General features: G+C 51.4%; 1 protein-coding gene across 2 annotated transcripts; it reads right to left on the bottom strand.

Annotated features, from left to right (window-relative positions):
• Positions 1 to 558: 558 nt before the first annotated feature.
• On the bottom strand, positions 559 to 27,643 carry Crhr2 (corticotropin releasing hormone receptor 2). Of its 2 annotated transcripts, none has more exons than XM_032905154.1 (12): positions 27,528 to 27,643; positions 27,272 to 27,397; positions 14,471 to 14,556; positions 12,854 to 12,963; positions 12,440 to 12,557; positions 10,199 to 10,352; positions 9,653 to 9,713; positions 8,813 to 8,885; positions 2,870 to 2,955; positions 2,546 to 2,681; positions 2,102 to 2,143; positions 559 to 1,174 (listed from the first exon to the last, which is right to left on the bottom strand). In XM_032905154.1, exons 1-12 carry the CDS (start codon positions 27,628 to 27,630, stop codon positions 1,034 to 1,036), a joined length of 1,236 nt encoding a protein of 411 aa, XP_032761045.1. In that variant the 5' UTR covers positions 27,631 to 27,643; the 3' UTR covers positions 559 to 1,033. The 2 variants fall into 2 exon arrangements, with proteins under 2 accessions (XP_032761045.1, XP_032761046.1); XM_032905155.1 differs by having other exon boundaries at positions 12,854 to 12,960.

The raw sequence follows: 27,643 nt of genomic DNA, 5'->3' as shown, positions 1-27,643 counted from the left end.
GAAGACTCCAGTCTCCAAGCCTACCACAGGCCACAGGAAGGCCTGCTTCGGCCTGGTCCTAAGAAGAGGGACATAGCTCTGTCCTGTAGACATTCTACCTTTCTCACTGACTCACATTATCTCTCCAATGTCTAGTTGCTTGAATTGAAGGCAGTCAGCTCCACAGATGCCTGGCTGATGTCTCCGAGAGCCTGGGGTCCTTGTTTCAGTCACTCCCAGACATACTCTAATTTGGGGGATCCTCACCCTCTGTCACCCTCTGGGAATTCCGTTCTCCTTCTGCCTGGCACTGTGTATATGATGGGCATGAGAGTGTAGCTATCCCTCTATCTCACTTCCCACAGTCTAGGTCCCCAGACTGAGCCCAGACCGAATGGGGGGTCTCTCAGGAGGGATGGCAGACTGACTGGAAGCCAGCATTCTCCTGGAGACACATGGGGAAGAGGACCGGGGAAGAAGAAGAGGGGTAGCTTGGTGAAGGACTGGTACTGAAGAGGGACACTTCTCTGCTAGATGGTCCGGTCGGGTGTGTGTGTGTGTGTGGGGGGGGATGATGAAGTTCAGATGAGTCCATGCTTGTCTCCCTCACCTTTAGAGGGCGCCGGCACGTGAGGAGATGGGAAACAAGGAGCAGAGCCAGCTGTGGGTGCTGTGAGTGGGGCAATCGCTGTGTGACTTGGCCAGGCCCCTGCCTGCTCCAGTCCTCAGTTTCTTCAGATGTAAATGGTGCTGCAGTGAGGATCCCCATGAAAGAGGCTGGGTGCACAGAGGCTTGATGGTGTGAGATCTACCCCTTCTGAGGGTCCCATGGTGTCCCTCTGCTCCCTTTTGCTTGGAGATGTGTGGCTGCACTGGGCCCTGGTCTTTCAGAGCCCCCATTTCATAGTTTTCCTTTCCTTCCGGCAGGAGAGTTCATTCGCCCCCCTTCTCCTGCACCCTAAGGGTCAGTGTAGCAAGGAGGACCCAGGGAAGGCTGTGAAGAATGAGGAAGCCGCCTCGGTGGTGGAGTGCTGGGCAGATGGGTGACAGGGGATCACACGGCAGCTGTCTGCTTGATGCTGTGGAAGCTGATCCTGGTGGGCGACGTGGGAATGGACATGGCCCGGGCCACAGGCACTCGGAGGGCGTGGTGGTCCTGCCAGCGGTGCCACCGCTTTCTCAGGGCGGAGCGCACCTGCAGGGGAGGAGAGTCGTCCACCTCTGCCATCCTCTATCCCCATCCCAAGAACTATTAAAGTTGCCTGGGATGGCCCTGGGCCTGCCACCCTCACTCCAAGGGGCTGATGAAGCCCCAAGCTAAGGTCCTCCCCTGAAGGCTGTGCCCTCTCCTGGAGAGGCCAATGCCTGCTTAAGGCTCCAGTTGCCCTGTCACCATGAACTAGGCACCTATGGTGGCAGGCCCCTCAGCTCAGCAGGCATCAGGCCCAGCTCTCTGTCCACCAGGAAAAGCCTCTCCCCGCCCCCTCTGCAGCCCTGCCTTCTCTTCATTGTCTAATGGACAGCTCCTGGCTCCGTCATTTCTACACCCGAGTCTCTTCTGTTTGTATTAAAATGGAAGACAACAGCTTCTTCCTGAGTGTTTGTGTGTGCGTGCATGCGTACGTGCGTGCGTATACACACATGCATGTATGTTTCCAATGAGCACCAAGGCATGTATGTGGAGGTCAGCTTTCATTCAGGAGTAGATTCTCTTCTTCCACAATGTCAGTTTGAGGTGTTGAACTCTGGTCTTAAGCTTTGGCAGTCATTCACCAGCCCCTGCCGGTGTCTTCTCTGCTGCTTGGATGACATATGCCACCGCATGTTTTTCTGAAAGCTTCCTCCCCTTTGTCATCCCCTCTGTCTGGCTTCTACAGGCCCTGCTGTCTGGGACCTCGCTCCCTGGATCTGAGGGCATACACTGAGCACAGACACGTTATTTCTGGCTTGTGTATTTGACCTAAACTGGGTCTGCTTCCCTAAACCCCATCTCCTATCAGATGGAGTCGAGAAGAGCCAGCGATGAAGCCCTTCAGAAAGGCTCGGCAGCTTGACTGGACCTCCTGGGAGTGCACCTAAGAGACCTGAGCCCCTAGACCACCCCAAAGGCTGTGTCTCCTACCTCTCCATTGAAGAAGCAGTAGAAAACGGACACAAAGAAACCCTAGAAAGGAAGAGAAGAGACATCAGGCATCTGCTGAGGGGTCAGTCCAGCTGCAGGTGTGGGAGGACACAGGACGGCTGGGGCACACTTCCTAGAATCCAGGGCTCAGAAGTCCTGGGTTCAGACAAGGGATGCAGTTACACCGGGGGCTGCTCTAAGCTGGTGCAATCTCTTGCCTCGACATCCTGAGCTTGCCCTAGGTATTGTCAGAAACGCTAAGACAGTTAAACCCCAGCATGGGGGTGACACAACCAGAGCAGCCTAGTTAGCATCTGGGGCCAAGTCGGGTTCTGGATGTGCAAGCGCTTGTGTCTCAGTGCTCATATAACTGATCCTAGTATGTCGGCCTCAGTGTTAGTATCCTGGCCTGGGAGGTGCCCCGCTGCTGCTGGGGGTGCCTACCTGAAAGGACTGCAGGAAAGAGTTGAAGTAGATGAACACAATCTGTGACAGGTCGTCCTCTCCAGGATTGACAAAGAAGAGCATGTAGGTGATGCCCAACAGGGGGAGGAGGACCAGGGTGGCCTTCACTGCCTTCCTGGATGGGGAAGTAAAAAAGTGAGGGCAAACCTGAGCTCACCTATAGGCAGGACTCACTCAGCGGGGAAGATGAGGTACCCTGCTTTGAACTAGCAACAGCAGGGGTGAGAACCCCAAGGGCTCTGGTGAGAGGACCCTCTTGCTTCTTCTATGCCTGTCAGGCCAAGGTGTCCGGCGTTTCCATACCTGTACTGGATGGTCTCGGATGTGGTGGAGGCTCGCAGTTTTGTCATCAGGATCCTGACGATGTTGAACAGAAACACAAAATTGATCTGGAAGAAAGCAGAGAGAAGGGAAGGTATGTAGTGGGGGTGGGCTGAGAAACAGAATCCCTGACACCTGCCTCCTAGACACAAGCTCCAGCACCAGGCACCTTCTTTGGTCGCCCATCTTCTGCTCCTTCCTAGCAGGGCAGGAAGGCACCCATTGACTCCAGGGTCTGCCCTCCACTCACGGCCCAGGCAGCCAGGTCAGTGGGAGACTTGACCACTCCTCTGGAGTCACTACTGAGAACTTCAACCCCTGCCTTGCTCCAAGGCTATACAGAACCACACCCTAGATCTCTGACCTACCTCTCTTGGTCACAGGGTCCTTACTTATTGGTGGAGGATCTCAGGGGCCCTCAAACTGTCACCAGCTCTAGGTTGGTCAAAGGTCCTTTCAGCTCTGCCCCAGGGGAAGGGACACAGGCCAGATGGGTTATTAGTCTCTACTACTCCTCCTCCTAGGTGTTCCTAAGCCTTCAGACACCCACGGGCGAGGAAGATAAATGGGCTGCTCAGCAGTGCTGGGAAAGGACTAATTAATCTTCATTTGGTGTTTTCCCTTAACACCAAAGACACTCCCACCTCTGACTGCCATGGGTCTCCTGGCTCCTGAGTCAGCTTCCTGCTGCATGGGTCTCTGTGGCTCTCTGGCGTCTCTTGCTCTCTGAGGGGGATCTCAAGGGTCAGTAAATTGATCAGCTGGTCCCCATGGCTGTGCTATTGCTCTGTGTGGGTGTTCATATGTGCTTGTCTCAGAGTGGGTCTTGTGCGACCATGCATATGTGTCTTTCAGGGAACACTGTGTACCTGCATTTCTCTTTATGTACTGCTAGGTGCGGGTAAATGGGAATGAGATGTGTGCATGCCTGTTGGGACTCTTTCCCCAGAAAGTGTTCATAAGCGAGTAGACACATAATTAGCCTAGAAATGTCTGCTGGCCTGTCTGTGTGGAGATACATGCCCCCCAGTCTCTGTCGAGAAAAATCCATTGCTTCTACAGATTGATCCAGCCCTTCGAATTCTCCCACACTATATATAGATTTGTGGCAAGGAGTAAGGGACATCAGTATGTATCGGCCTTGGAGTCAACTGTCCCCAAGCTGGACAATAGAGCGACTGGAGAACTCAGACTCCCACCTCTCTACAGCCTCACTGCTCTCTCACATTCATGTCTAGAATATGGCCTAGGGAGCCCACAGATGGCTGGGAGGAAGAAAGAGGTTATTCATGGCCTGCTGCCTGCTTTCTCTCAAGGCTCACCTAGCCTAAGGTAACAAAAAGTTCTCGTTCTTTTTCCAGGTCTTTTGGATGTCTCTGAGAGTAGAGACTGTTGAAATAAAAAGGTATTCAAGTTTCTACAAATATTTCTTGCATTGAATATCATTCAGTTCACTAATTGGTTCATTCAATTGTCTACCCAAATATTTCCTCTCTCCATTAACCTGCCAAACAGCCATCCACCTATCCAACCACCCTCCCACCAAACACTTCAGTTTTCCACCCATCCACCCAACTTGTTTTTGTCAATCCATCCGTCCATCCATCCATCCATCCACCCACCCACCCACCATGTACCCAGTAGTCACTGAGCACTTCTTGGCCACAGGGCCCTGTTCTCTGTCATGAAGGAGGCAGGAAAGGTGGCTGATATGGAGTGTCTAGGAGACCCTGCCCTCCCCTTTCACTAACAGGCTCCCCCCACCTGATTTTGTGCCCCCTGGATCTTTATAGGGTCTACATCTCAGATAACTTCCTCTCTCTCCAGAGAGCACTCTGAGCACTCCAGACCACACGAAACTCTTCAGTAATCCATCCTAGCACCCCCTACACCCCAAAGCAAAACACGCCAGCCTTCAATGGACCATTCTACCCATACCTTGTCCAACTGGCTCAGCCAATTACCTTTCCACGACAGCCTCTGCACTGGGGCGTCACTGAAAGGCATATGGACAGGCAGACACTGTCTGCTCACAGAGAACTATGGCCTAGTTTCTGATGGGAAGGGACTGCGTTTTTTGTAGGGACTCACTCAGAAAAGGCTGGAGACACGACACTAAAATAAGCAAGCTGAGCATCGGTGACAGCGTTAGCTGTGAAAGCGGAGAGCTTCCAGTCAGAGGCCAGACCAGGAGAGACTAGGATAGGATTGGGGTGAAGGAGCCAGCCCCTGTTGGGGCCAGAGTAATGCTGCTTGTGGGAGTCAAGACCAGTTCCATGAGGTGGAAGCCCACATAGGAAAATCCAAGCCCTCAACAAGTCTCTTGCAGGACACCCCCATCCATCGTGGAATGCTCTTACGGTAGCCCTCATGGCTGGATTTTGAGACAGCTGGGGTGCACAAGTGAGGCTAGCTCCCCTAAGAAGCTCTCATGGAAAAGTCTCATCTTTCCACACCCCCAACATTGGTGGCTCAGTACCACAGAAATTTGGAAGCAGTCACTCCATCTGCTTCTTCTCAGGAGCTCAGTGAAGTGGGTACCAGGCCTAGAGAGGGCCTGTGTCTGGAAGGTGGTGGTAGGGATCAAGGCAGCCACCATGTGAGAAGAACTTTTCTACCATGGAGGAGATCTTGTCTTGACTCCCACAGTGCGAGTATGTTAGTCCATATTGTCTTGTGACAGGACAGGCCTGGGAAACCTATCCCTGCCCAGAGCTCGACCACAAAGAGCTAGGGCTCACATCACTCCAAGTGCAGTCCCAAGCACTACACAGCTCTTCTGCAAGCCACATCCTCTTTCACTAGCAGGCACCACCACAAGCCATGCTTTACAGACGCACGGGTGCAACAGACTGACTGACCCACCAAGCCAGAGGCAGCAGGGTTGGCCTCAACAGCCTCTTCTCAGCCCTTACACGTTGCTCTTGCAGGAGTTACGGAAATGTGGGCAGACAGGAACTGGCTATGCTTTTACATTCAGCTGACTCCCTTCCCCCCATCAGTGGTCTGTCCCCAGGAGGCTTTGTGTGCTCCATGACCTGCTGAGGAAGAGTCCAGGGCACTAGCATATGTCTGAGACCCCACCTCACCCCAGTCCTCACACTGACCCCATGAAGCAACCATGCATTATAGCTGGTACCAGCCAGAGTTCCCTCGGGTTCACACCATGCACTCAAGAGACTACAGCCACTTGTCCCATATGGCACAGGGAACAGCCCTGCCAGCCACCATAATCCAAGGCAGAGAAAGTACAAAGCCAGCCTTCTGCTTCTGCACCCTCAGTAAGTAAGGCTCCTAAGCCCGATGGAGGGGAAAGTACGTAGTAAGTCCTACTGCTGGTTCACAAGAGCCTCTTTGTTACCAGATTCTCACTGCAAGCACAGGCTGAGAGAGAGGCAGGGGACAAAGCGGGAGGCAGGGAAGAAGGCCAGATAACAGGATAGGTGACTTTGGTTCATCCCTCCGTGGGCTTCAGATTTGGCTCCTGCCATCTTTAAGCTGGTCACCCCTGGCCTCAGAGACATCGCTAGCCTTCCCTCTCCTGGTTCTGAGCAGGCCATTCCAAGCGTTGAGCTTGTCTCTTCCTTTGGTTTCTCACTCATCTTGCTGCTCTCTGCACCACACCTACTTCAGGGCCACACCTGCCTGCTCTCCATGGATCTGTCAAGCCTGGGGCCCTTCATGATGGACACCCCTGGGAGACTAGTCCTCAATAGTCCATCACTACATACAGGGCGCTGGCTAGGACAGGCGAAGAGCTCAGATAGCACACTTCCGCTCCCAGCAGCTGTGCACACCTGATGTTATATTCAGGACCCCAGATGTGCATAGCTAAGACCCCTGGATGTTGTTACCCGTGTATGTTGCTGGAGCAGGCTGAGGCCTCAAGCATCTACATTAGTAACAGCTATGGCCAAAAGCTGTGGGTACTTTGGGAAGGCATGTGGAGTAAGCACTCACCATTCAGGAGTCACACAGAGCCCAGAATCAGTTAGTCAGACCTAGTGTCACATGATGTAGATGTCTGGCCTGTGCCCTTTGGGCCCGAGAGCACTTGCAGGGAACAGTGCTCAGCCTGAGGCTTTCTCTAGTCTCAGGGTAGACTGAAGATGTGCAGAGTTAGTAGTCTTGAGGCAACATCCAGGAAAGATTAAATAGGACAGGCTACCACCCCTTCAAAGGGACATGTCTAAGACCTTCGTACACAGCTCTTCCAAGGTGCCAGGTTGAGACCAAGGTAGTAACCCTGACTGAGCTTGCTCTTTTGCCTAGCCCCTCTGTAACCCCCTGCTGTGGATCCTGAGACCACCTCTACAGAATTCCTGGCTTTAAGTGTGGCTCTCCAGGTTCAAATCCCCATGGATTCACCTGAATTTTTGTGGCCTTAGGCAAGTCACAAACCACAGATTGCCTTGAAGATTGGTGCAGAGAGACAACCCTGGTTATAAAGCCATGTGTCAGTTGTAATGAACGAAGAGCCTTTCTTCACAATAACCTTCTAGGCAGTGGTCAGGTTTCTCACAGAATCCAGAAATAAATGACAACAACCCTCTAGAGAACAGGAGAGGCGGGCAAGCCATGCAGGCAGAGAGGTGAGCAGGAGGCTAGCCCCTGGGCCTCAGCTCCACTAACTGCCTGTAACCTTGGGTTTATCGCTGCAATGGGCAGTAGCATTTCTCCTATGTAGCAAATGTGTGAGCATTAGAAGTGCTGGGAACAGAACCTGTAGGAGGGCTCAGCTCGGATCCTGGAAACTTCTGCTAGGATAAGCAGCTGCCTCCAAAGGAAGGGGTGTGCAGGCAGAGAGGGAGGTATATTTGGGCAGTTGGGAACTGGGCTCCCAAACGCTTCCTCCCTTCTTTATGATTTGCTCACTACCTGGACAACAGTGTTAGGCTGGAGCTCATTCCCAAGCCTTTGGTTCCCATCCAGGCCAGCCTTCCTTGGCTGGGTCCCAGGTTTATCAAAAACCCCGGTCCTTTACACAAGCTCCTGGCAGCTGGCTGGGAGGTTTTCATTCTCATTGAGGGGTGAGTGAGTCACCACAGCTGCTCGTCCAAGGACAGTTCTTCCCTCACTGCTGACAAAGACCAGCCTCTGCCTAAGTGAGTGGAGCCCTGCCCGAAGGTGGGTGGAAACCTTCCTAGTCATCTTCAGCCGATGTCCATCAAGGACACTCCAAAGATGGGATCCAGTGACTCCAACAGTCACAGGAGAGCAAGAGTCAGAGAACGGAAGAGCTAGACGGCACTTGTCGCCATGATAGACAAAGGAAGGCCGGATAGGCACCTGCTATGTGCAAGAGGAGGGCTCCATGGCCCTTTAAGAGAGCTGGCACTCATGGAAGCCTAAAATAAAGCTTATATAAATGCCAATTTCTTATGGGGCTTTTTGTATGTTTTTAAATGTATGATATATAATGGGCTCCTTTTTTCCCCTAGAATGCAGCCACTACTTAAACTCCATCTTAATTAAAGCTTGTTGTGCATTAAAGATGTGATGGCAATTATATCTTAGATGTGAATACACTTGGCAAAGGGCGGGGAGCTGGCCTAGGAACAATTGCTCATTACACCGCATTCTGGAATCTACTGCCAGCTTGGGGGCGGTGGGCGGGGCCCTAGAGGCTGCTCCTGGGGGCAGAGGAACTGAGCTCTGTGTTGAACAGAAGCTGGCTCACCTGTCACTTGTACCGACTTGCCTACCTTCCTGCCTCAGCATTGGACCTGGTAAGGAGCATATGACCCGGGAAGGCGCTAGAACCAACCAGACAGACCATCTCTCCACCTCAAGACAATAACAAAGAAAGTCTGGAGCCTTGTGCAGGCTGCCACAGGAGTGGGCAGAGCACAGGATGGTGCCTCTGTCTGCGTGGACCTCTTGCTAAGCTCCTAATGCCCCAGCCCATTAATCCAGAGGACGTACGAGGAGCACGAGGATGATGGGGCCCTGGTAGATGTAGTCCACTAAGTCACCAGGTTCCTTGCCAAACCAGCACCTGCAAAAGATAGGACAGCTGAGGTGGACACAGATTCTCAATTCATGAGGTCTCTCCTGTGTTGTGTGACCCCTCCTGAGCCCCAGTCTCAGGGCAGTTCTTGGTGGATGGCCACATGCATTAGCTACCCTAGCAAGGCCCTGCCCTGTCTTTTGTTGTGTCTGGTGGGGTCGACTTCTTACAGCCAGTCTCGGGGCTTGCCTGGAGCAGGGGTTGGGGTGGGGCATCCAGGACTGGCATGCAGCAGGTATAGGAACCAAGGGGGAGCTGGGTTCTTCTTTACTGGCCTATGGGCTGGCTGTCCCGTGCCACTTGCTGTTTGTAGAAGCTGTGCTATGTGCCAGACACTCAGGGCACAACGCTGCAGGTGTGGATATGGGACCTTCTTCAGGGCCCAGCCCTTTGAGCTGAGCTGCAAACCAGGGAAGGCGCCAGGTCACTGACAGCTAGAGATGCTTTGGGACCCTGAGCTAAGTTTCTGGTTCTTCCAACAAAGGTTCACCCAGTGCAGGTCAGACTCAGAGAGTCACCTCAGAGCACCCAAAATTTCTGGTCTCTGTTTGAGCACCCTTGAGAGAAAGCTTATTCCTGCAGAGACAGCCCTCTATTTCCTGAGCACCTTTTGCCTTTACGAGACTTTCCTCGCGCTAAGGTCCTTAAATGTGACCCCACTCAAGTGCCAATTACCACCTCTAGCCCCTGTGACCCCATGGGGAATTGCTGTCATCTGGGCTCTCAAAACCCCCAGGCCAGCCTCTCCCACTTACTGCTCATTCTCATAGTAGAGTTTGCCAACTGCCCAGGCGACAATGATAGGGCAGGGTATGCCTGAAAGGAGAGACATGGGCTGCAGGGGATGGCCACATGCACAGACACCCTCCTGGAGTGTCAAGGAGGGACATCACAGGGGCCTGGGATTGTTTGATATCTTCCAACTCCAGGCCACCCGTGACCCTATGGTGCTTGTCCCAGCTCCTGCCCCAACTCTCAGCCATCTCTCCAAGCAGAGTATGGCACAGTGAACAAGTGTCTTTGGGGCGGTCACCTTGGGTAGGAGGAAGGCTTTCTGGAATGACTTCTGGAGGTTTTTGGGGGACAGAATGGTGGAAGCAGACACACCCTGAGAGTACAGGGGTGATGGGCAGAGGTGACTCAAGCATTGGTCAAGACTGCATGGGGGCAGTGGCTGGGGTTTGCCTGGAAGTAGCAAGGCAGGCTGGGCTTTAGTCCTTGGCCTCAAGATGAAGGGTGGGGAGTGGGTTTTATCAACAGTGCCCCCTTCCCAGGAGGTCCTCCTGCCCAGGGACCCTCACACCATCCAATGAAGAGGAAGAGCCACTTGCGCAGATGCTCCGTGGAGTATGTCATGACGATGGCAGTGTGCAGGTAGCAGCCTTCCACAAACATCCAGAAGAAGTTGGTGACCACAAAGTAGTTGAATATGGTGGTGACGCAGCGGCACCAGACCTGCATGTGGGGTGGGGTGGGGTGGGGTGGGGTGGTGAGAGGCTGCTGGGACAGCAGAGCAGGTCCCAGAGGAGCCACAGGACCTGGAACTGTGGGACTCGTGGACAGGGTTCCAAATGCCAACTCCCGGTGGGGTAGCTCAGCCTCCCGCCCTCACTTCTGGGCAGCTCCTCTTACGTGTGCCTCTCACCTCCTCTCCTCTCCAACCTCTCCAGTCTCCCTTTGCTTATTGTGGCATAGGGGATGGAACCCAGAGTCTCCCACCTGCTAGGCAAGCACCCTGTCACTGAGCCTACAGTCCTAGCCTCTTAAGACATTTGGCAATATTTTTATTTTGTAATAGAGTCTCACTGAATTGCCCAGGCTGGCTATGAACTCACTATGTAGCCCAGGTTTGCTCAGGACTTATAAAAATCTTTCTGGGTTTCCTAAGTAGCTGGGAATAAAGGCCTGCATCACCTTGTCTGATATCTCTTTTCAGTCTAGAAGGAGACAATGGTTGGCTTTCTGCCAGCTGACTGGGGCTGAACACCGTTTTCAATGTCCGTTTGGCTGCACAGCTAGTCAGACTGGGCTTCATGTAGGGATAGACTTTGAACTTTCACTAAAAAGAAAGAAAACAAGCCAGGCATGGTAGCTCATGCCTTCAATCCTGGGACTCTGGAGGCAGAGGCAGGCAGATCTCTGAGTTTTGAGGCCAGCCTGGTCTACAGAGTGAGTTTCAGGGCAACGAGGGCTACACAGAGGGTTACTGTGTCTCAAAAAAGCAAAAACCAAACCAAACCAAAGGAAAAACAAAAACGAAAAACTGATGTGAGAGAAACAAGCCAGAGAGTAGGGTGGGGCCGCTGACTTGTGCGTGGGGCCTCCTGCTGGCTTAGGGTAGGAGGCTCTTGCTAATTTTGAGGCCTCTACAAATCCAGGCACTTTTCTAAGTTCCAAGGTAGCCACCTTGCCCAGTGGTGAGAGGAAAGGAGACAGGAATGGGGGCTGTGCTCAGGACTGCTATTGGCTATTGTGTGACCTATCAGCTGGACCTGCCCTGTTTCTCTGAGTGAGGAGAGGCTCCCAAGCATACTGGATGGATGACAGGCACTGGTCCAGAGTCACATGTGACCCCTCTGAGCCAGGGTCTAAGCCATGGGCTTCCACATCTGAGGCTTTCTCCCAGGGTTATCTTACAGCCAACATTAGCATATGGAGAATGTGGAGACAGCAGTCAGCTGGGTGAGGGGAGCCCTGGGCAGCCTACTTCCTCCCTGTGTGGCTTAGCTATCTGGCCCCTGGGTACGGCTCCTAGGCTGAGCTACTCACTGCCCCATAGCTCTGTCTTACAGCTTCAGCCCTGGACCTGGGTCCATTTGCTTGTTTTCTCTTTTGTTCTAGAGACTTGGTGGGTGGGAGGCTATGAACTACAAATACTAACGCTGCCCCTTTTCCAGGTGAAGTGCAGTCTCATTAGTGCCAGCCAAGATTGAGGCTGGCACTTACCTGACACCTCATTACACTGGCTTGGCCTGGAGACAGGGCCCTGAGGCAGACTTCAGGCCAGACTGAGTTAAGGATCAAACTAGACCGTGTGTGTGTGTGTGTGTGTGTGTATGTGTGTGTGTTTTGAGGGCCAGGCCAACCAAATACATGTACTGAGACCTCTATTAGGTAGGCCAGAGAATGGAGCTGGCCCTCTTCCAGGTTCAGTTTTAAGTGACTTAGCACTCTGCAGTAACAGTTGACACAAATCCAGGGTGTACACCTACTATCTGGGGCCATGGAGTAGACACACCACACCAACAATGAAACCTTTACCTCTCTGAGCTTCACTTTCTATGTCTGTGGGAGGGAAATCAATCTCTTTAGTCCTCCATTGAAGATTAAGCAAGGAAACCCTTGATAGAGGTTAGTGCCAGATCCTGTCCTCTAAGGCACCTAGATTTGTAAGATGGCCGGGGGAAGGGGCAGGGAATGCGGTGCTAGCTGGGAGCACCCCCAAGACCTGCCCCAGGGTGAGCTACTACACAGGATAGACTAGGAACCTACAGGCAGCAAGACAGGCACCCCCAAGCCGGAGGCTCCTGGAAGTGACCTACCTCATTGCCCTCGTGCACTTCGTGGTCGATGAGTTGCAGCAGGAACCATGTGATGTTTCTCAGGATGAAGGTGGTGATGAGGTTCCAGTGGATCACATTCCGCAGGCAGCGGATACTCCTGTGGAGGCCCAGGTCAGGGTCAGTCAGGCTCATCTGGGGTTGGGGCTGGGTGTCAGCAGGATAAGGACTGGCTGGGAATGACCCTGCCTGGGATGAGGGTGGGGCTGCACCAGAGCCCGAGGTGCCCCTGGTGGTCCCAGCTGGGCTGGCTCTCCACCCTTCAGAAAGGCCGGTGGTCATGGCCCTGGGGCCTGCATTAAACCCACTTCTGGCTATTGTTCCTGGGTCCCAGAATGGAAGAGACAATGACTGGGAGAGACGAAGACAAGGAGAAAGCAGGGGGTGTGGACTCACCGCAGCACTAGGAAAAGCAGGAAAGCGGCCACCAGGGCCACCACGGAAACACAGTGGCCCAGGTAGTTGACGATGAGGGCGAATCGGTAATGCAGGTCATACTTCCTCTGCTGGACAGACAGACAGACAGGCATGGGAAGACAGAGGCATGGCTATGTAGGAGTAGGGCTGGTACTCTACGACTCAGGCTTCTAGATGTTCCCTCTGGTGGCTCTAACACTATAAAGGGCTAATGCTTAGAGGCACAGACTATAATCCAGCTACTTAGGAGGACCTACCTGGACAACTTAATGCCTATGCATGCATGCGTGCATACATGCATACATACATATGTACATACATGCATACACACACACACACACACACACACACACACACACACAAATAAATAGGGCTGGAGCTGAGCATCCATGATAGATAGTTTGTTTAGCATGTGTGCTCCTGGGTTGAATCCTCAACAGCACACATTCACACATTCACAGAAACTGTAGCCAGGCCTCCCAACATGCATTTTAGGGGTGTATTTGAACATGAGCTATTCTGAGATACCCTAGGGCTGTAGATGCAGATTAAAAACTTGATCCTCCACAGTGTCACGTCTGGGTTTAGCCTATGCTCCGGCCTCTGCTGGCAGAGTAATTGTGGGTGAGATGGCCCTTGGCTATAACATGTGTACTATGGGACCAACCTTCCTGCCTTAGAAGCACTGACCTAAGGGAGGCCCAGAAGGGGAGGTGAGGGCTGGTCCCTGAGCATAGCGGTGAGGATGTGCAGTGCAGAACACTTAGGATGATACAAGTGGAGTACAAGTCGGTCCACCTTGTCTCACTGCAAGAAGGGCCATGGGAACATAGAGGAAGGCCAGAGGGTTCTTGGGAGTGAGATCCCTTCTAGCCAGGCTGTACAGCTCTCCTCATGCTCCCCTGGGGCCTGTCTGGGACACCTGGGCTCTCATTCTGTAGCTCCACTTCTCGGAGGAGGCCAATATTCTGTCCTCTACACTTGGACTTCATTTGAGGAAGGGCTCCAGACCATCACCTGAGAGCTTCCTTGGTGAATAAGTGGAGGTATGGAGTTGGGTCATATCATTTTGGGTCAGAAATGCAGCCCAGCTTGTTGGAGGTGGAGCTCAAGGGACAATGTTTGCCTAGCGTGTATGTGAGGGTCCTGGGTTGGATCACGGTACTAAACACAATGACGAAGGGAGGCTTGACCTTTGGCAGTACCGAATCTATTTCTAGAGCAAGAGCCAGTGCAGAGTGGCAAGGACCAGGCAGGGACAGCTTCCTGTTGGGATGGTCTTGGTGAGGTGTACTTGTTTCTCCATGGAATGATAGAAGCAAACTGTCAGATAGGGAAAGCAAGGCTCCATAGAAGAGAAAAGAATGTGCTCACAGAGCCCGTTAGCTGCAGGGCACACAGGCGACATGGTGCCCTTTCTGTGTTTCACCCCACCAACCTAATCTCTCTTGGAGGGAGACTCTGTGGATGGTGGGAGATGCAGAGAAGGGCTCTAGGTGTCACTGAGGCTGGCTCTGTGGCCAATGAGGTCCTTGGCACTCAGCCTGAGTCCTAACACTCTGTGAGGACCTAAGTACGGGAAGGCAGGGCACTCACCTTATCATCCAAAATGGGTTCACAGTGTGAGTAGTTGACCCTTGAGGCCCAGGTCCCATTCTCCAGGCATTCTCTGTAGGCACTCCCTAGAGAAGGGGCCAACCAGCGAGAGTCAGGTCATGCTCCTGCCTCAAAAAACCCTCCCTGGCTTCCTGGTACCTGCAGGGTAAGGTCCACACTCCTTAGTTCCCCTGGACCTGAAAACACAATGCGGATCCGAAAGCTAATATGAGTCATTTATATGAAAATTACACATAGGGCTTTATCTTACACGGTGGCTGAAAGGCACGCTGAAACCCATTTCAGACACACTCTTTGACTAGCTCTTTGTGCGGCTTCTTTCTTTTATTCCTTTGCTACAGAGCTGGACCCAATTGTGAGTCCTGGGTTACGGCTGAAGATTGGCTGCTTTTAGCACAACAAACAGTTTCTGTTCCTTGTTCGATCATTTTCCGTGTGCGATTCCTACTCTTCTCCGACAGCAGCCTTCGCATTTCCACAATGGCTGCCACTCTCACGGCATGTGCTTGCTCGCCCAGGTGCTCTCCCAGCTGAGTCTAACACACAAGATACACTTGCCATTCAGTCTTTGTTCTGAGTCTAACGCACAAGATACACTTGCCATTCAGTCTTTGTTCTGATCCTTTCTCTACAGAGGAGGAGACTGAGGCAGGGAGAATGGAGGTTACCAGGACGGCAAGGTCTGGCTCTACGGTTTGTATTCTTGACCTCTAGGCCACCTGGCTGTGGCAACACAGAAATCTGGGGATGCAGGGTTGGGCTACTACCTGGGAGCCGTGACTGCCTGGCACGCCACTACATATTACATGTGTGTGGAGAACCAATATCCACACCAAAGCTGAATGTGTCCAACAAGACATTTTGGGGCAGTCGTACCCAGTGAATGGAAGTTGGGGCTTCATAAGGGCAAAACATGAAGGCCAAAAAAATATTCAGACTCAGCTTTCAACCTGAGCTCTGACACTGGAGATCTGGATTCAAAGTCACTCTCTCCATAACTCGCCCCAACACCTTCCAGGCAGGAGGGGTGCCTTCTCCTGAGATCCCCAAAGCCATCCACCAGTCTCTGCTTCACACTTCTGTTAGCAGACAGTGCACCTCCCCTTTGATTACAATTCCGAATGATCCATTGTTTAGGAGTGATTTGTACCAGGGCTCTACTTACTGGCTAATGGGCAGCTGTTCGTGGGCTTTCTTTTTTTGGCTCATGTTAGATATACAATATAAAGCTAATTAAAATAAGTAGCTCGGAGCACAGAGTCAGAGGGCTGGAGGGGAAACTTTAGATTGTTTTTGGAAGCAGTGAGTTCTGAAAAAAAAATTAAGTTACTTAGAAACTCACTTCCATTGAGCTGACAGTGAGCTCAAAGAGAAGAAATTATTAAGGAACACTTGTCGAAGAGCAGAAAACAATGGGGGAGATTCTATTAGCTCAATTATTCTTTAATCTAGTACTCTGAATGCATAGAGTTCCCAAATTCGGGGTTTGAAAAACTTTGCCTCCAGTGCCATCAGCATGAGGTCCAACTCTTGTCAGGATCCTGAGTCAGCCAGCGATGCCTCACAATGATGGTTACCCTCAAACGAGAGACCCCAGCACCCCTCCAGGGCTCAGTCCCCATCAGAAAGAGATGAGAGGTGGCTCAGTGGCCATAAGCACAGGCTACTCTTGCAGAGGACCTGAGTCTCTAAGCTTAATACCCATATGATGGCTCACAACCATCCCTAAGTCCAGTTCCAGGGGGATCCAATTCCTGGTTCTGATCTCTTTGGGGACCAAGAACACACATGGTGTACAGACATACATGCAGGTAAAATACTCATAAGATAAAATAAAATCTTTTAAAGGGAAAGAGACGATGTCCTCTGTAGAAAAAGCCAGACTCCTAAGACCCTTCCATTCCTTTATCCAGTGACAATTCATACTTGGCATGTTGAGGGCACATCCCCCTTACTGTTAATAAGGAAGGTTGTCCTGGCCATGATTAAACGCTGTGCATACTTTAAAACATCAACAGTAGGTGTCTCTTTATTGCTCTCGAGAATGAAGTTCAATGCTCCTAGGCATGATACTAAGATTTCTCCACCCCTGGACCCCATGTTGCCTAGCACTCCAATCACAGCTGACATTTACGTTAATGGGCCTAGTACATGCCTTCAGCCCCTAAGACACTGCATGTTCTCTGCTCTCCAACAAACTCCTGTTCATCCTCAAACTAGCCCCACGCCATCTCCACACGGCCTGCTCAACACTGCAGACCTGAAGCCATCGTTCTTCTCCCTCTAAGTCCTCTTCTGGAGAGTCTCAGTTCTTGGAATACAGCACTTCACCTTTTATTGCCCTTGGACTCCATCAACACATACATTTTTGTATTATTGTGCGCACACATGTGCTTATGTGCACATGAGCACTTGGATCCAGTTTCACAAAGCAAAATTTACTTTGACCGCAGCTATAATATTTTCCATTCTACTTTGTTCTAATGTATCTATTTGTTTCATACATAAATGCTAGTCATGACCCACAAAATCGATTTCATGGTCCATTATTGTTACACAATCTGTGGTTTGAAAAACAAAAATCTATTTTAGAGCATTTGCAACAATTCAGGGTGGGCTCTGTCACTTTGAATCTAGTCCTTTTCTTTGCTACTGGACTTGAACTCCCTGGTGACAGACAAGTAGGCAGAGTTTGTATTAGGGCCACTGTGTGCCTTCCCCTTCCTCCCCCAGGAGCAAGACTTTGAGGACATGCAGACAGCATCGAACTGACTTAGATTTGCTAAACCTCCAAAATCATTGTCTGAGATGTGGGAGTGAAGAGGACTTCCCTCTGGGCCTCAGTGCTGTCTTGGGATGAGTTTCTGGCTATCAACACTGGGTACCAGAAGACTGGAAGACAGATGTGCCTGTTCTTTGAGGGAGCTGTCTGCTGCAACTAATGAGGGCACCAAGCCCTCAGGCACAGCCTTGGACAGGACAGTGAAGGAGCCCTGCTCCCTCCTCCCCTTAAACCACAGGAGGATGGGCACATGCAGTCTGAGTTCAGATGTCCAGGCTGGGACTGTGACTGGATATAGTGCAGTGGGTACCTGTTACCACAGCAACACAGGTGCACCTGCTGAGAATCGAAGTTGATGGTGTGCAGTGTGTCCTTCCAGGGGCATTAGGACCTGGATGCTACAGGCGGGGATCCCCAGAGTGGCACTCTTGAGCAACAGATGCTCCCCATGATAGGTGCCAAAGCTCTGATAATATTTTCTCATTCAGAGGCTCACCTGAGGTGGTTTAGAAGCCTGACTGGGAGATGGGAGCCTATGATCTAATTCTAATTTTGTCTCTGGGCGTCTAGGTGACCATGGCCAAGTCTTTTTTCCTTTGCTTTGGTTTCCCCTCTCAGAAAAAAAAAACAAAAAAAACAAAACAAACAAACAAACAAAAAAACCAAACCAAAACAAAAAAAACCAAAACAAAGTCATCCCCATTGCTTCCCAACGATGCCATTCTGATCTTCAGTAGGTTCTCCACCTACTAAGTGGGCCTTTCCATTCTGCTGAATGATAAGCATGAAGCCATTCTGATGGCTCCAAGCATTCCTGCTTCTAAGTACTGTTTCTCTATTACCACCTTTACCTCTCGTGTCCTCACTCACAAGGTAGGGACCATGTAAAGCAGACTGGTCATTTGGGGAAATAATTTAAGAGACAGGTTGAATATAAGAGAAAGAGTAAGACTGTTTTGGGAGGAGGAGAGATGTTGCCATTGGCTATTTGGAAAGATTTATAAGGAGGGCAGGTGATGGTACGGAGATGGAGGCTAAACGTGACATTTACAGAAGCCAGTGAGTAGGCTTGGACCATTCAGCACCACGGACAGCAAAACCAAAGCCCATCACCATCTCGTAGGTGGGAAGACCTTGGAGAGCTCCTGGCCGCTTAGGTCTACGGTCAGTCCAGTTCCTCTAGCAGTTTGCACAGTAGCTGTCTGTCACCCCAAGGGTCCAGCTGTTCACTTCTCCCTGGTTCATGCTGGGCTAGAATTGTTCTCTTGCTGATTCCGGTTTTAAAAGGCCCTTCTCTCTCACCCAGCCCACAGACCGCCTGCAGTTTATCTCCAGACAGAGATCTCCTAAAGCAAGGCCTGCATTTCCCTCTCATCTGGCCCCTCCTTAAGTGCTGAACAGAGCTGAACACACAGGGATGGACCAAGGTTGCTGATGTTGCCTAGGTTACTGGGGAACTCGAAGCGTGCTAGACTCAGTGCAAATCAGAAGGAAGAGTTGGCAACCTTGGAAACCCGAACCTTACTACCACACCGCGTAGCAATATACAGCAGGAAGCAACTAAATCTCTCACACACCCAACGACAGGTCAACCCCACTGCTGGAACATTAGTTACCAAAGTCCAAGCCCCTGTCCTGGGGAGCACAGGTCTCAAATGACAAGCCCTGTGGAAGCATCTCTTACTTTCCAGACAGTCCACACAGTCTTTGCTGCTCTGAGGGGAGTCCATTAGACATTGAGTCAGTGGGCACCTCCTTGAGAATTTAAGAATGGAAAGAAACTTCTCCCTCTTTTGATCTATTTGGAATCAAAGAGGGAAAGAAAGTTCCCCAGGGCTGGGCCTCCCATGGGGAACACATCCTCCTGAGATGGTGTAGAGCCAGTTTATCTGAAAGGGGCTTTCCCACTGCACCTAAGCTCCCTGCAACCAACTGGGCCATCTCTGCAGGGTGTGAGACTCCTAGTGACCACATTCTGAGAAGAAAATGCCTTAAGGACCACATACCCCACCCCTATCTCTCTGCCACTTAAAGTCCAGCTGTTCCCAGGTAAAACCATTTCTTTACTAAAATATTGGGCCTTGCCTGATGAGAAGAAAGTCTATCCAACTTCTCCCAGCCTAGCCTTCACTGTCTGACCTGGGTAATGGTGAGATATGGTGTGACTAACTGTTAGCGATCACTGGGGAGGCAATGCCAGAGCTGGGTGGTTGGGACTTAGTCATGATACCAACAGGAAGTTCCCTGAGCCTTCCAAATGAGGTGTGCCTCTCCGAGAGAGTGGTCTGTACAACCCAATGCTGATACAGCACAGGATGGGATGGATCTTGGACCCCTTACACATCTCGTTTGACCTTATCATAGCCCTTAAGAAGCAGGTGACCAGAGACTGAGAAGCTGGGGGTGTTCACACTTGTTCACACTTGTTCTAGGTCAGAAAGGTTGTTAGACTGAAGGCCTGGGAATCTGCCATTGCCAAATTCAGACACTGGGTTGCAAGGGGCCTCATTGGAGCCATCTGCCTATGACACCTAGGGCCAGAGAATGTCCACCCCATTGCTGTTAGGCTGTGTGGACATTACTCTCTGTATTTTAACTGTCTACACTGGACCCAACGCTTCTTGGTTCTACGGGGCCTTTTACTTGTTATGTTCTACCATCCCGTACTGAGCAAAGTGGGGACAACCACCTATACTGACAGGAGACAACGGAGAAACTAAGTTACGGACACACTGAGCAATGTATTGGTGGTCACACTAGGTCCATGAAGGAGGGGAGGGGTGAGTGAGATCCACTTCACTGAGGACATCACTGCTTCCTCAGGAGAGGAGCCTATGGGAGAGCCCCCACATGGTACCCTAGCCTCTGCCATCCCTAGCCATGCTTAGGGTCCTGTGTTCTATGATGTTGGTCTGCCATGATGCTAGCCTGAAAAGGGACTAAAAAGGAGGTGAGCTGGGTACCATGAAGCACAGACTATTCTGAAACCAAGAAATGAAAGGGAAAAGGAACCTTCCAAAAGCACAGAAATGGAGGCCCAGTGTAGGGGCTACACTTGCCAGAGGAAAGACAGGTAGCCATTATGAGAGGACTTAGGCCTGGTTCTCAACCCAAGGCTTTTGCAAAATAATGTCTGAAGTGGACCTGTGGCTGCAAGGCCCAGTCCTGCCCCCAACAACAGAGCAGCCTTTTGAAGGCCGGCCTCCACCCAGCAGCTTTTGGACATCAGACAGTCTCAGGTGGGATGCACAGTCTGCTTCCTTCCAAGAGAGCATGTAGAGAAACTATATCACCCAAAAATGACAACCTCTGTGGTGTAAGGTGTTCCCCTCATGCCTTAAACAGGGACATACCTCCTTCCAGCCCCCTGATCACTGTCTGCTCCCCTCCCCTCCTGCCCCTCAAGGACAGTTCCCTGCAGAACACAGGGAGATGTGAGCTCTGTTCCTTCTCCACGTTGACATGGCTTCATGAGGTCAGTGTCTTCTCTTCACACAGATAACTAAGAATGCAGTATCAACAATAGCAAGGAAATGAAACCAGATGGATAGATCTGGAAAGTATTTTATTAAATAAGGTGACCCAGCCTCAGAAAGACAAAAATGTCACACTTGGTCCCTTTTATTGTTTGTGTGAATGCAAATAAGAGAATATGAGAGTAGGCACAGACTATAAAGTGACAGAGGAGATCAGGAAGAGCTGTCGAGGAAGGTGTGTGAGCTGGGGTGGCCAAAGAAGGATAGATATGACATGGAATTGGGAAGAAGTTGCTGGGGCAGGAGAGTGGACTGGGAGAAGGAGGAGCAGAAACAACAGAACCTAATTATTTATATCCTCAAAAGAACAACAACAACAAAAGCTTACTAATATATGAATAGCATATGCTAACAAAAACATACTGGGGCAGGAAGAGAGCTTGAAGCATAAAGACACTCGCCCAGGCAGCCAGGCAACCTGATTTGATCTCTGGAATCCACGTAAAGAACTGATTCCATCAAATTGTCCCCTGATCTCCACATGTACACTATGGTGTGTTCCGTACCTCCCACACTACGCACACACAGTAATGAAATCATAAAAGTCAATATAATGAAGAAAGGAAAGAGAACTAAGGCAAAAAACAGGAGGTAGCCAGTCATTAGGGAACCCTAGCCCTGCACTGAGGTTGTCTCCTACATCTCAACTGGGTCCTTGCATCCCCCTGCCTCAGCAGGTACCACCTTTCTGTCTGTGGGGCATGGCTGGAGGTGGTCAGCAGGGCCCAAGTGACTGAACTTGAGCACAGCTAGGAACAGGCCCTTTGGGGGTACTCCTTAGGGAGGACTCCAGACTACTGCGGTTACTGGTGGCAGTCGGAGGGAAGGCAAGGAATGGTGCTGAAGGGACGAGCAGGACAGGCCAAGGTTCCCAGTAACCTCAGACAAAGATTCAGATGGCACATCTTCAAAATCAAGCAGCATCCTTCCAGAATTCCTGGTCCTGCACCAAAGGACTATGGACAGTCTGTCAGCATCTTTGGGTCTTACAAGAATGAAGGCCATCAGTACCTCCATGGTCCTCCTCTTCCCTGCTCACATACCCTCTACATGACACATCTCTGCCTCAGTTCTTCCAGCTCCAGTGAAATGCTTCCTTCAGGAAGCCCTCCCAACTTGCTCTCGATCCTCCCATTGGCTCTGGCAGCCATCACGGCAGCCATCACCTCAGGACAGACTTCCCTGTCTTCTGGGCTCCTTCTGAGCATGGTTGGCCTTTTCCTACCTGAAGTGACAGGGCAAGGTGTCTGGAGGTACGTGGACAGTTGTAGGTACTGGTGCTCTCTCTCCCCTACTATGTCTCCACACCTCACACGATGGGGGCACCTATCCTGCCTTCCCTCTCCCTCCTCAGGAAAACAGTCCTCACACATAGAGAACTTCCTGCTTGTGGAAAATGAAAAAGTCTGAGGGTGTCCCCAAAGACAGAGGCAGCCCCATGCAAATGCCACATGCTTGCTGTCGGGGCCCTCCAGGAAGTCTTCTAGGCGTGGCCCAGAGCGTGCTATGTCCCTTATCCCAATCTCTGACTGTTTGGATAAGTCTGGTTTATAAGCAGTCTAGGGCTCCTGAAGCCAAGGGCTTTGCTACTTTTCTTGGCACCTCTGTCCTATAATGCTGAAGAGGGGATTCCTGTCCAAGGACACAGCCTGGTGGGAGGTTTCTCTGTCTAGAGACTGTTTAGGTTCTATTTCCGTTTTAGAATGGGGTTCTAAACGGAAATGGGAAGTGGGGCTTCAGTCTTCTCCCTAGGTTAGTTAGAACAGATATCCCTTCTCTCCTTGCCTCACAGACAACTCGATACATACTGGCCCCATTGTTCCCTCTTGACAGGGACAAGGAGGACAAGGTGGAGACCAGTGCTCCCAAAAGATGAACTACATTCTGGGGAAGCAGAGAGACCTCATAGGAAACCACAGGGCCATGGCAGAGAAGGAAGGCGGGGCCAGGACAGGGAGAGCAGGAAAACACAGATGATCTGTAGAGGTAGAGAAGGAATAATAAGAAATGGGGAAAGGAGAGAGTTGGAAAGAGAAGACAAAGAGATTGAAGGAGAAGAAAGGAAAGAGGAGGGGAACAGGAGGAAGGGAGAGAGGGGAAGGGGAAGAGAGAGGCGTGGGGGAGAATACTTGAAGATATGGGTCAAGATTCACAGGCTCAGAGAGGTCTGTGATGGGGAGGTGAAGTAATGTGAATTTAAGTGCTGTCTCCCCAGTAAGCTGTTACTGGAACCCCACTTCTTCTCCCTCTAGAGGTGGGAACCTGAGATCCAGGAAGGATGGGGGCTCACCCTGGACTATACCAGGAACCGATGTACTAGGATTGGTTTTAGCTCTTGGGATTTGAACCTAGGCTTGGGAAGTCTAGGGGAGACCCGTCCACCTCTCATTGGAGTCTTAGGATTCTTGGCAGTCAGAGCTTGAGCAAATGAGCAGGAGCTACCATGCTCCCTACTCATCAGACTGCCTACCTACAAAGTACAAGAAAGTCCCTCCCTCCAGAGACCACTACAACGAGCTCCAGACTAAGCATCAGTGGCATCGTCCAGTGGTGGTCAGGGAGCATCATCCTACTATGCTCCTGGCTGGACCTCAAATCTAGCTCCTTCATTCAGTGACTCCAGAAGCTTGCCAGTACCCTTTGTTCCTGTTTTTAATTGGTGTATATTAATGGTATGAAATAATAGACTTCATTGTGTCCAATGTCCTTTTCCTAATTTTATGTTTATTGTGGTGTATGTGTTACATGCATGCTCATGCATGACGAGGAGGGTGCATGCCACGGCACACATGTGTAAGTCAGAGGACAAGTCTGGAGTCTGCTCTCTTCTTTCACCTTTACATGGGTTCGAGGGATCAAACTCCAGTCCCTAGGTTTGTAAGCTGACCTCTAGTCACTAGACCATCACACCAGCCTCTTCCCAATATCCTGGTTTAGGGAGACAGATCTGGAACATGCTGTGTAGTCCACACTGGCCTCTAATTCACATGATATGTCTGCCTATCTCTCCCAAGGGCTGGGATTAGTAACATGCATCACCACACCCAGCCCTCTTTACAAAGCCCTTCTCTGATTAGCCTGACAGAGCTATGGTTGAGGATCCTTCGTCCTTTAGGAGAGAAGTTACTTTAGATCTTCAAGCCTCTGTTTCCCCATGTGTAGCATGAGGATAACCCCGAGTCCCCATCTCTAGGCATGGTAAGTAAATTGGGAAGACAGGTGTACCAGGGCTCAGTGTGGTAGAGGGGACACAGGCCCTAAGGTGGTTCTGCCATGGACTCGGGTGCATGACTCTGCCTGAGTCCCTTCCCTTTGGCCATTGTTGGCCGTGGCATCTGGTGATACTCTCTGCACGAGACCAATGACAGCTCTGATGTGCTCTCTGGCACCTGCTCCCACATGGCTCCACAGCTGCCCCATAACTCATCCCTACCCTGATGCTCTCCTGGGCTGTTGCTACCCAGATAGCTGCTTCTTGGATGCCTCTGCTCAGAGGTCCCCTTAATGCCTCAAAGCAAGCATATCCCCCCTCATTTTCTACAATTTCTGATTCCTTGCCGTTTCCTCTCCCTTTGTCAATTCCAGCATCCAAGGCCCTGGGTGTCATAAGCAAATGGCTCCAATGGGGCCCTTTCCAACAAGTCATGTGGAAAACCTCCTCTGCTCCCAAAGTATCTTCTCCACCAAAGGGCTGTCAGTGTTCCTGACCCTCTCCCCCTGCACCCCGAGACTAAGAGTACCTCAACCTAGCTCTTCTTTCTCACAATCTTGCTCAAGCTCTCTCTTATTGCTACAATAAAGCCCTTTGCAGGGCTGTGAATCTTCGGTCCTCCATGCCTCTCTCTGGTCTCATTAACTTTTGTCCTATTATATTCTACAAACTCCTTAGTTCCCAGGCACTAAGCACACCTCATCCACAGGCCTCCTATGGCTCTTTCTGGCCTGGAACACCTTCATTTGCCCATCTTATATCCACCTGCTCAACCAAACCTGCCTCAAAAGTGCAGCTCAGAGGGCTGAGTCCTCACTAACCCTCTAGACTTGGAGGTTTGAGTCTTCTCAGGTCCTCCTTGCGAACTCAACTGTCATCTCTCCTGGATATGGTGTTGCCCCGACGTAGTTGCATGAGGGTCATGGCTTACTGCCTGGCCTGGTGCATAAGAGCTCTGTGGTACATATCCACGCCCGAGCTCCGCAGCTAGGGTCTGAAAACAGCGTGGGTCTTTAGGGGGCCGCAGGAGTGGAACTGTGGGTAGTAGGCTCTTCTGGTGACTCTGGTACCTGGCAGCGATTAGCACATACAGGCCCTATGCTCAGGTGAATTAAAAGACCACAAGCCCCTCTGCAGACACTGCCATCTCTCCATCTCCACAGAGCGTTTCCTATTCTCAAGCACTATCTGCCTTCTGAGAGGCCGGGAACTGGGGAGGGAAAGCGTGCCCGTGACATGATGAGATTAGGGAACTCTTCCCTCAGGTTCCTCACTGAGTGGTTTTCTCTTTTTAAAGAAGGAGCCCACTGAGAAGGCCAGCTGAAGGCAGCAGACAGAGGTGCTGGGCTGGCCCGAGGTAGGAAGAGCATCTATCCGGTATTTCCACTGCTGCCAGGAGCCAGGGCTGACCAACTGCACCCTCCCAGCTCCAGGTATCTCTCTGAGCCAGCACCCTACCCCCAGCTCCCTGTTCCTAAGGTACAGGCAGCACTTTGGTCCAAATGAAGAAAATTGTTCATTAGATACCAAGGGCTAATTGCTACCACATTTACCGACCTCAGTGGCGTCCTGACCCTTTTTTCAGTTTCTCATTGGACTTGATGGGAGGGGTCTGATATGCGATGTCCCTGCCTCTCCTTCTTCCCATAAGCTCCCTGATTTTCCTGAAGCAGGGCAGTTAACACTCAGTACTCTTCTGTCTAGTGCAAATGCAAGGGCAGTCTCAATACCATAAGTATAGTTGCTGTGGCTGGCACATAATAGGGGTTCAGCGATTGGTTATATGATGCTGTGCTGAGCTCAGGTGGGGTTCCAGGCTGCTTGGAGGGAACAGGGTAAGAGCTCACTATGAGCTTCCTCAGACTCCATCATTCCCCCTTTGCCCTGCATGGCCCTTAGCCTCAGTGCTTCTGAATTAGGTACCTGATCTCCATTGCCCAGTGTTACAGAGGTCACTTCCTCGAAATACAATGCCATTAGTTATTCCTGAGAGGGAACTTGAAGGCATTTCTCGCCTACCTCCTGGGTTAGGATCCTCACTACCTCTCAGTGAGATCTGTTTTAATCGTGCTTAGCAGGCGTTGATTGGATGATGGGGAAACCTTCGTCAGTGGCACCTCTACCTCCACAGATTTTTCCTTTTTATTAGGAGCATCCAGTCTTAGCTTCGTCAGAGCAGGCTGCTCCGTGAGCCCGGGGAGTAGAGCCTGGCTCTAGTGCAGGCACTGTGGCCTTGCTTTAAGTACCTATAAGGTGAAGGTCTCCTTGCCTTCAGCGATCTGGGACACGCATGTGTTGGTGAAGGAGGTAGATCACAATTCAGACACTACTGCTAGGATGTAAGGGCTATAGACAAACAGCTTGCCACAGAGTCTCATCAGTGCCATATTAGCATGTAGGGCTGGACAGGTGAGGATGTCCAGTGGGCGAGCTATTGCTACCCACAATCTCACAGAGCTCAGTCCTGACTCCCATGCCCTGGCTTCCATTTGTATTGACACAAACCCCAGATTGAACGCCCCTCCACCCCAACCCCCGCTTCCCTCTTCTTTTTCCTGTAGTGTACCTCTCAGGGGGCTCTCCAGGAGGAAGGAAACTGGAGGCTGTTTTAACTGGGAGGTGGAGGTATGGACCTCATCCAAACCCACAAGTTACCTGAGGTTGAACAGAGGTAATGCAGCCCAGGGCTCCAGACTCACAAGCCCAGTGCGTGCCAGGGTTTAGGGAAAATGATGATCCCCTATCTCCTCTGGCTTCCCGGACTCTAGGATTGGCATGTTCCCCGATATAGGAGCTCATCTCGTGTCCCTCTCCCCTCCCGATCTCTCCTCTCCAGTAGTTGGGTCTGATCCCCTTAGTCACACTGTGGGTACTGGACTCGGGCCTTAACATCGGTCTGCTGTGTTGCCTTAGGGATGGGAAAGGATTGTATGAACAGAGACCCGAAGGGACGCACATCAGGCACCTAAACAGGGTGGGAGCTTGCCTCTAAGGGGAGGAAGTATTTCCTATTCTCTTGCTCAGTTCTTTCCAAACGTAGCATGAGAACTCTGGGCAAACCACCACTTAGCCTGGGTTAGAAACGGTCGTAGAGTTAGGAACAGAAGGTGTGCCCCCACATTTACAGAGTTCCCGAAATAAGCGAGGGTACAGAGACCCTCGGTAGGTGTCCAATTCAGGGTTCAGAGGCCTCCCCTCTTCCTGAACCGCCTTTCTGGGAGGCCAGCACGAGACAAGCAAGGGGCACTCACGGGTCGTGTTGTACTTGATGCCGTTGAAGTATTCGGGGCATGGTCTCTCCACTAGGGCTCCAGGCGCGCTCTGGGGCCAGCAGGTTCCGATCTGGTCCAAGGTCGTGTTGCAGTAGGAGTAGGGACCTGGAGACAGGAGGGAGCGCAGAGAGGCTCAAAGGGGTGGCCCGAGCACGGGGGCCCCCACTCAGACCAACGCTAGAAGAAAGCCATGGAGCATGCCCACGTGCGGCTACTTCTCTCGCCTCCTGCCTACCTTCGGGGTCCGGGGGCTCTCCCCAGCCGTCCAAAAGCAGCTCTTCGGCCAGTGCCAGGCTGCAGTTGGCCTCCAGCAGGCTGAGGAGCAGCGCCGCGTCCATTGCGCTCCGGAGC

This window comes from Rattus rattus, chromosome 6, assembly GCF_011064425.1.
Source record: "Rattus rattus isolate New Zealand chromosome 6, Rrattus_CSIRO_v1, whole genome shotgun sequence".
Lineage (NCBI taxonomy): Eukaryota > Metazoa > Chordata > Mammalia > Rodentia > Muridae > Rattus > Rattus rattus.
This window is presented reverse-complemented; position numbering and strand designations above follow the sequence as displayed.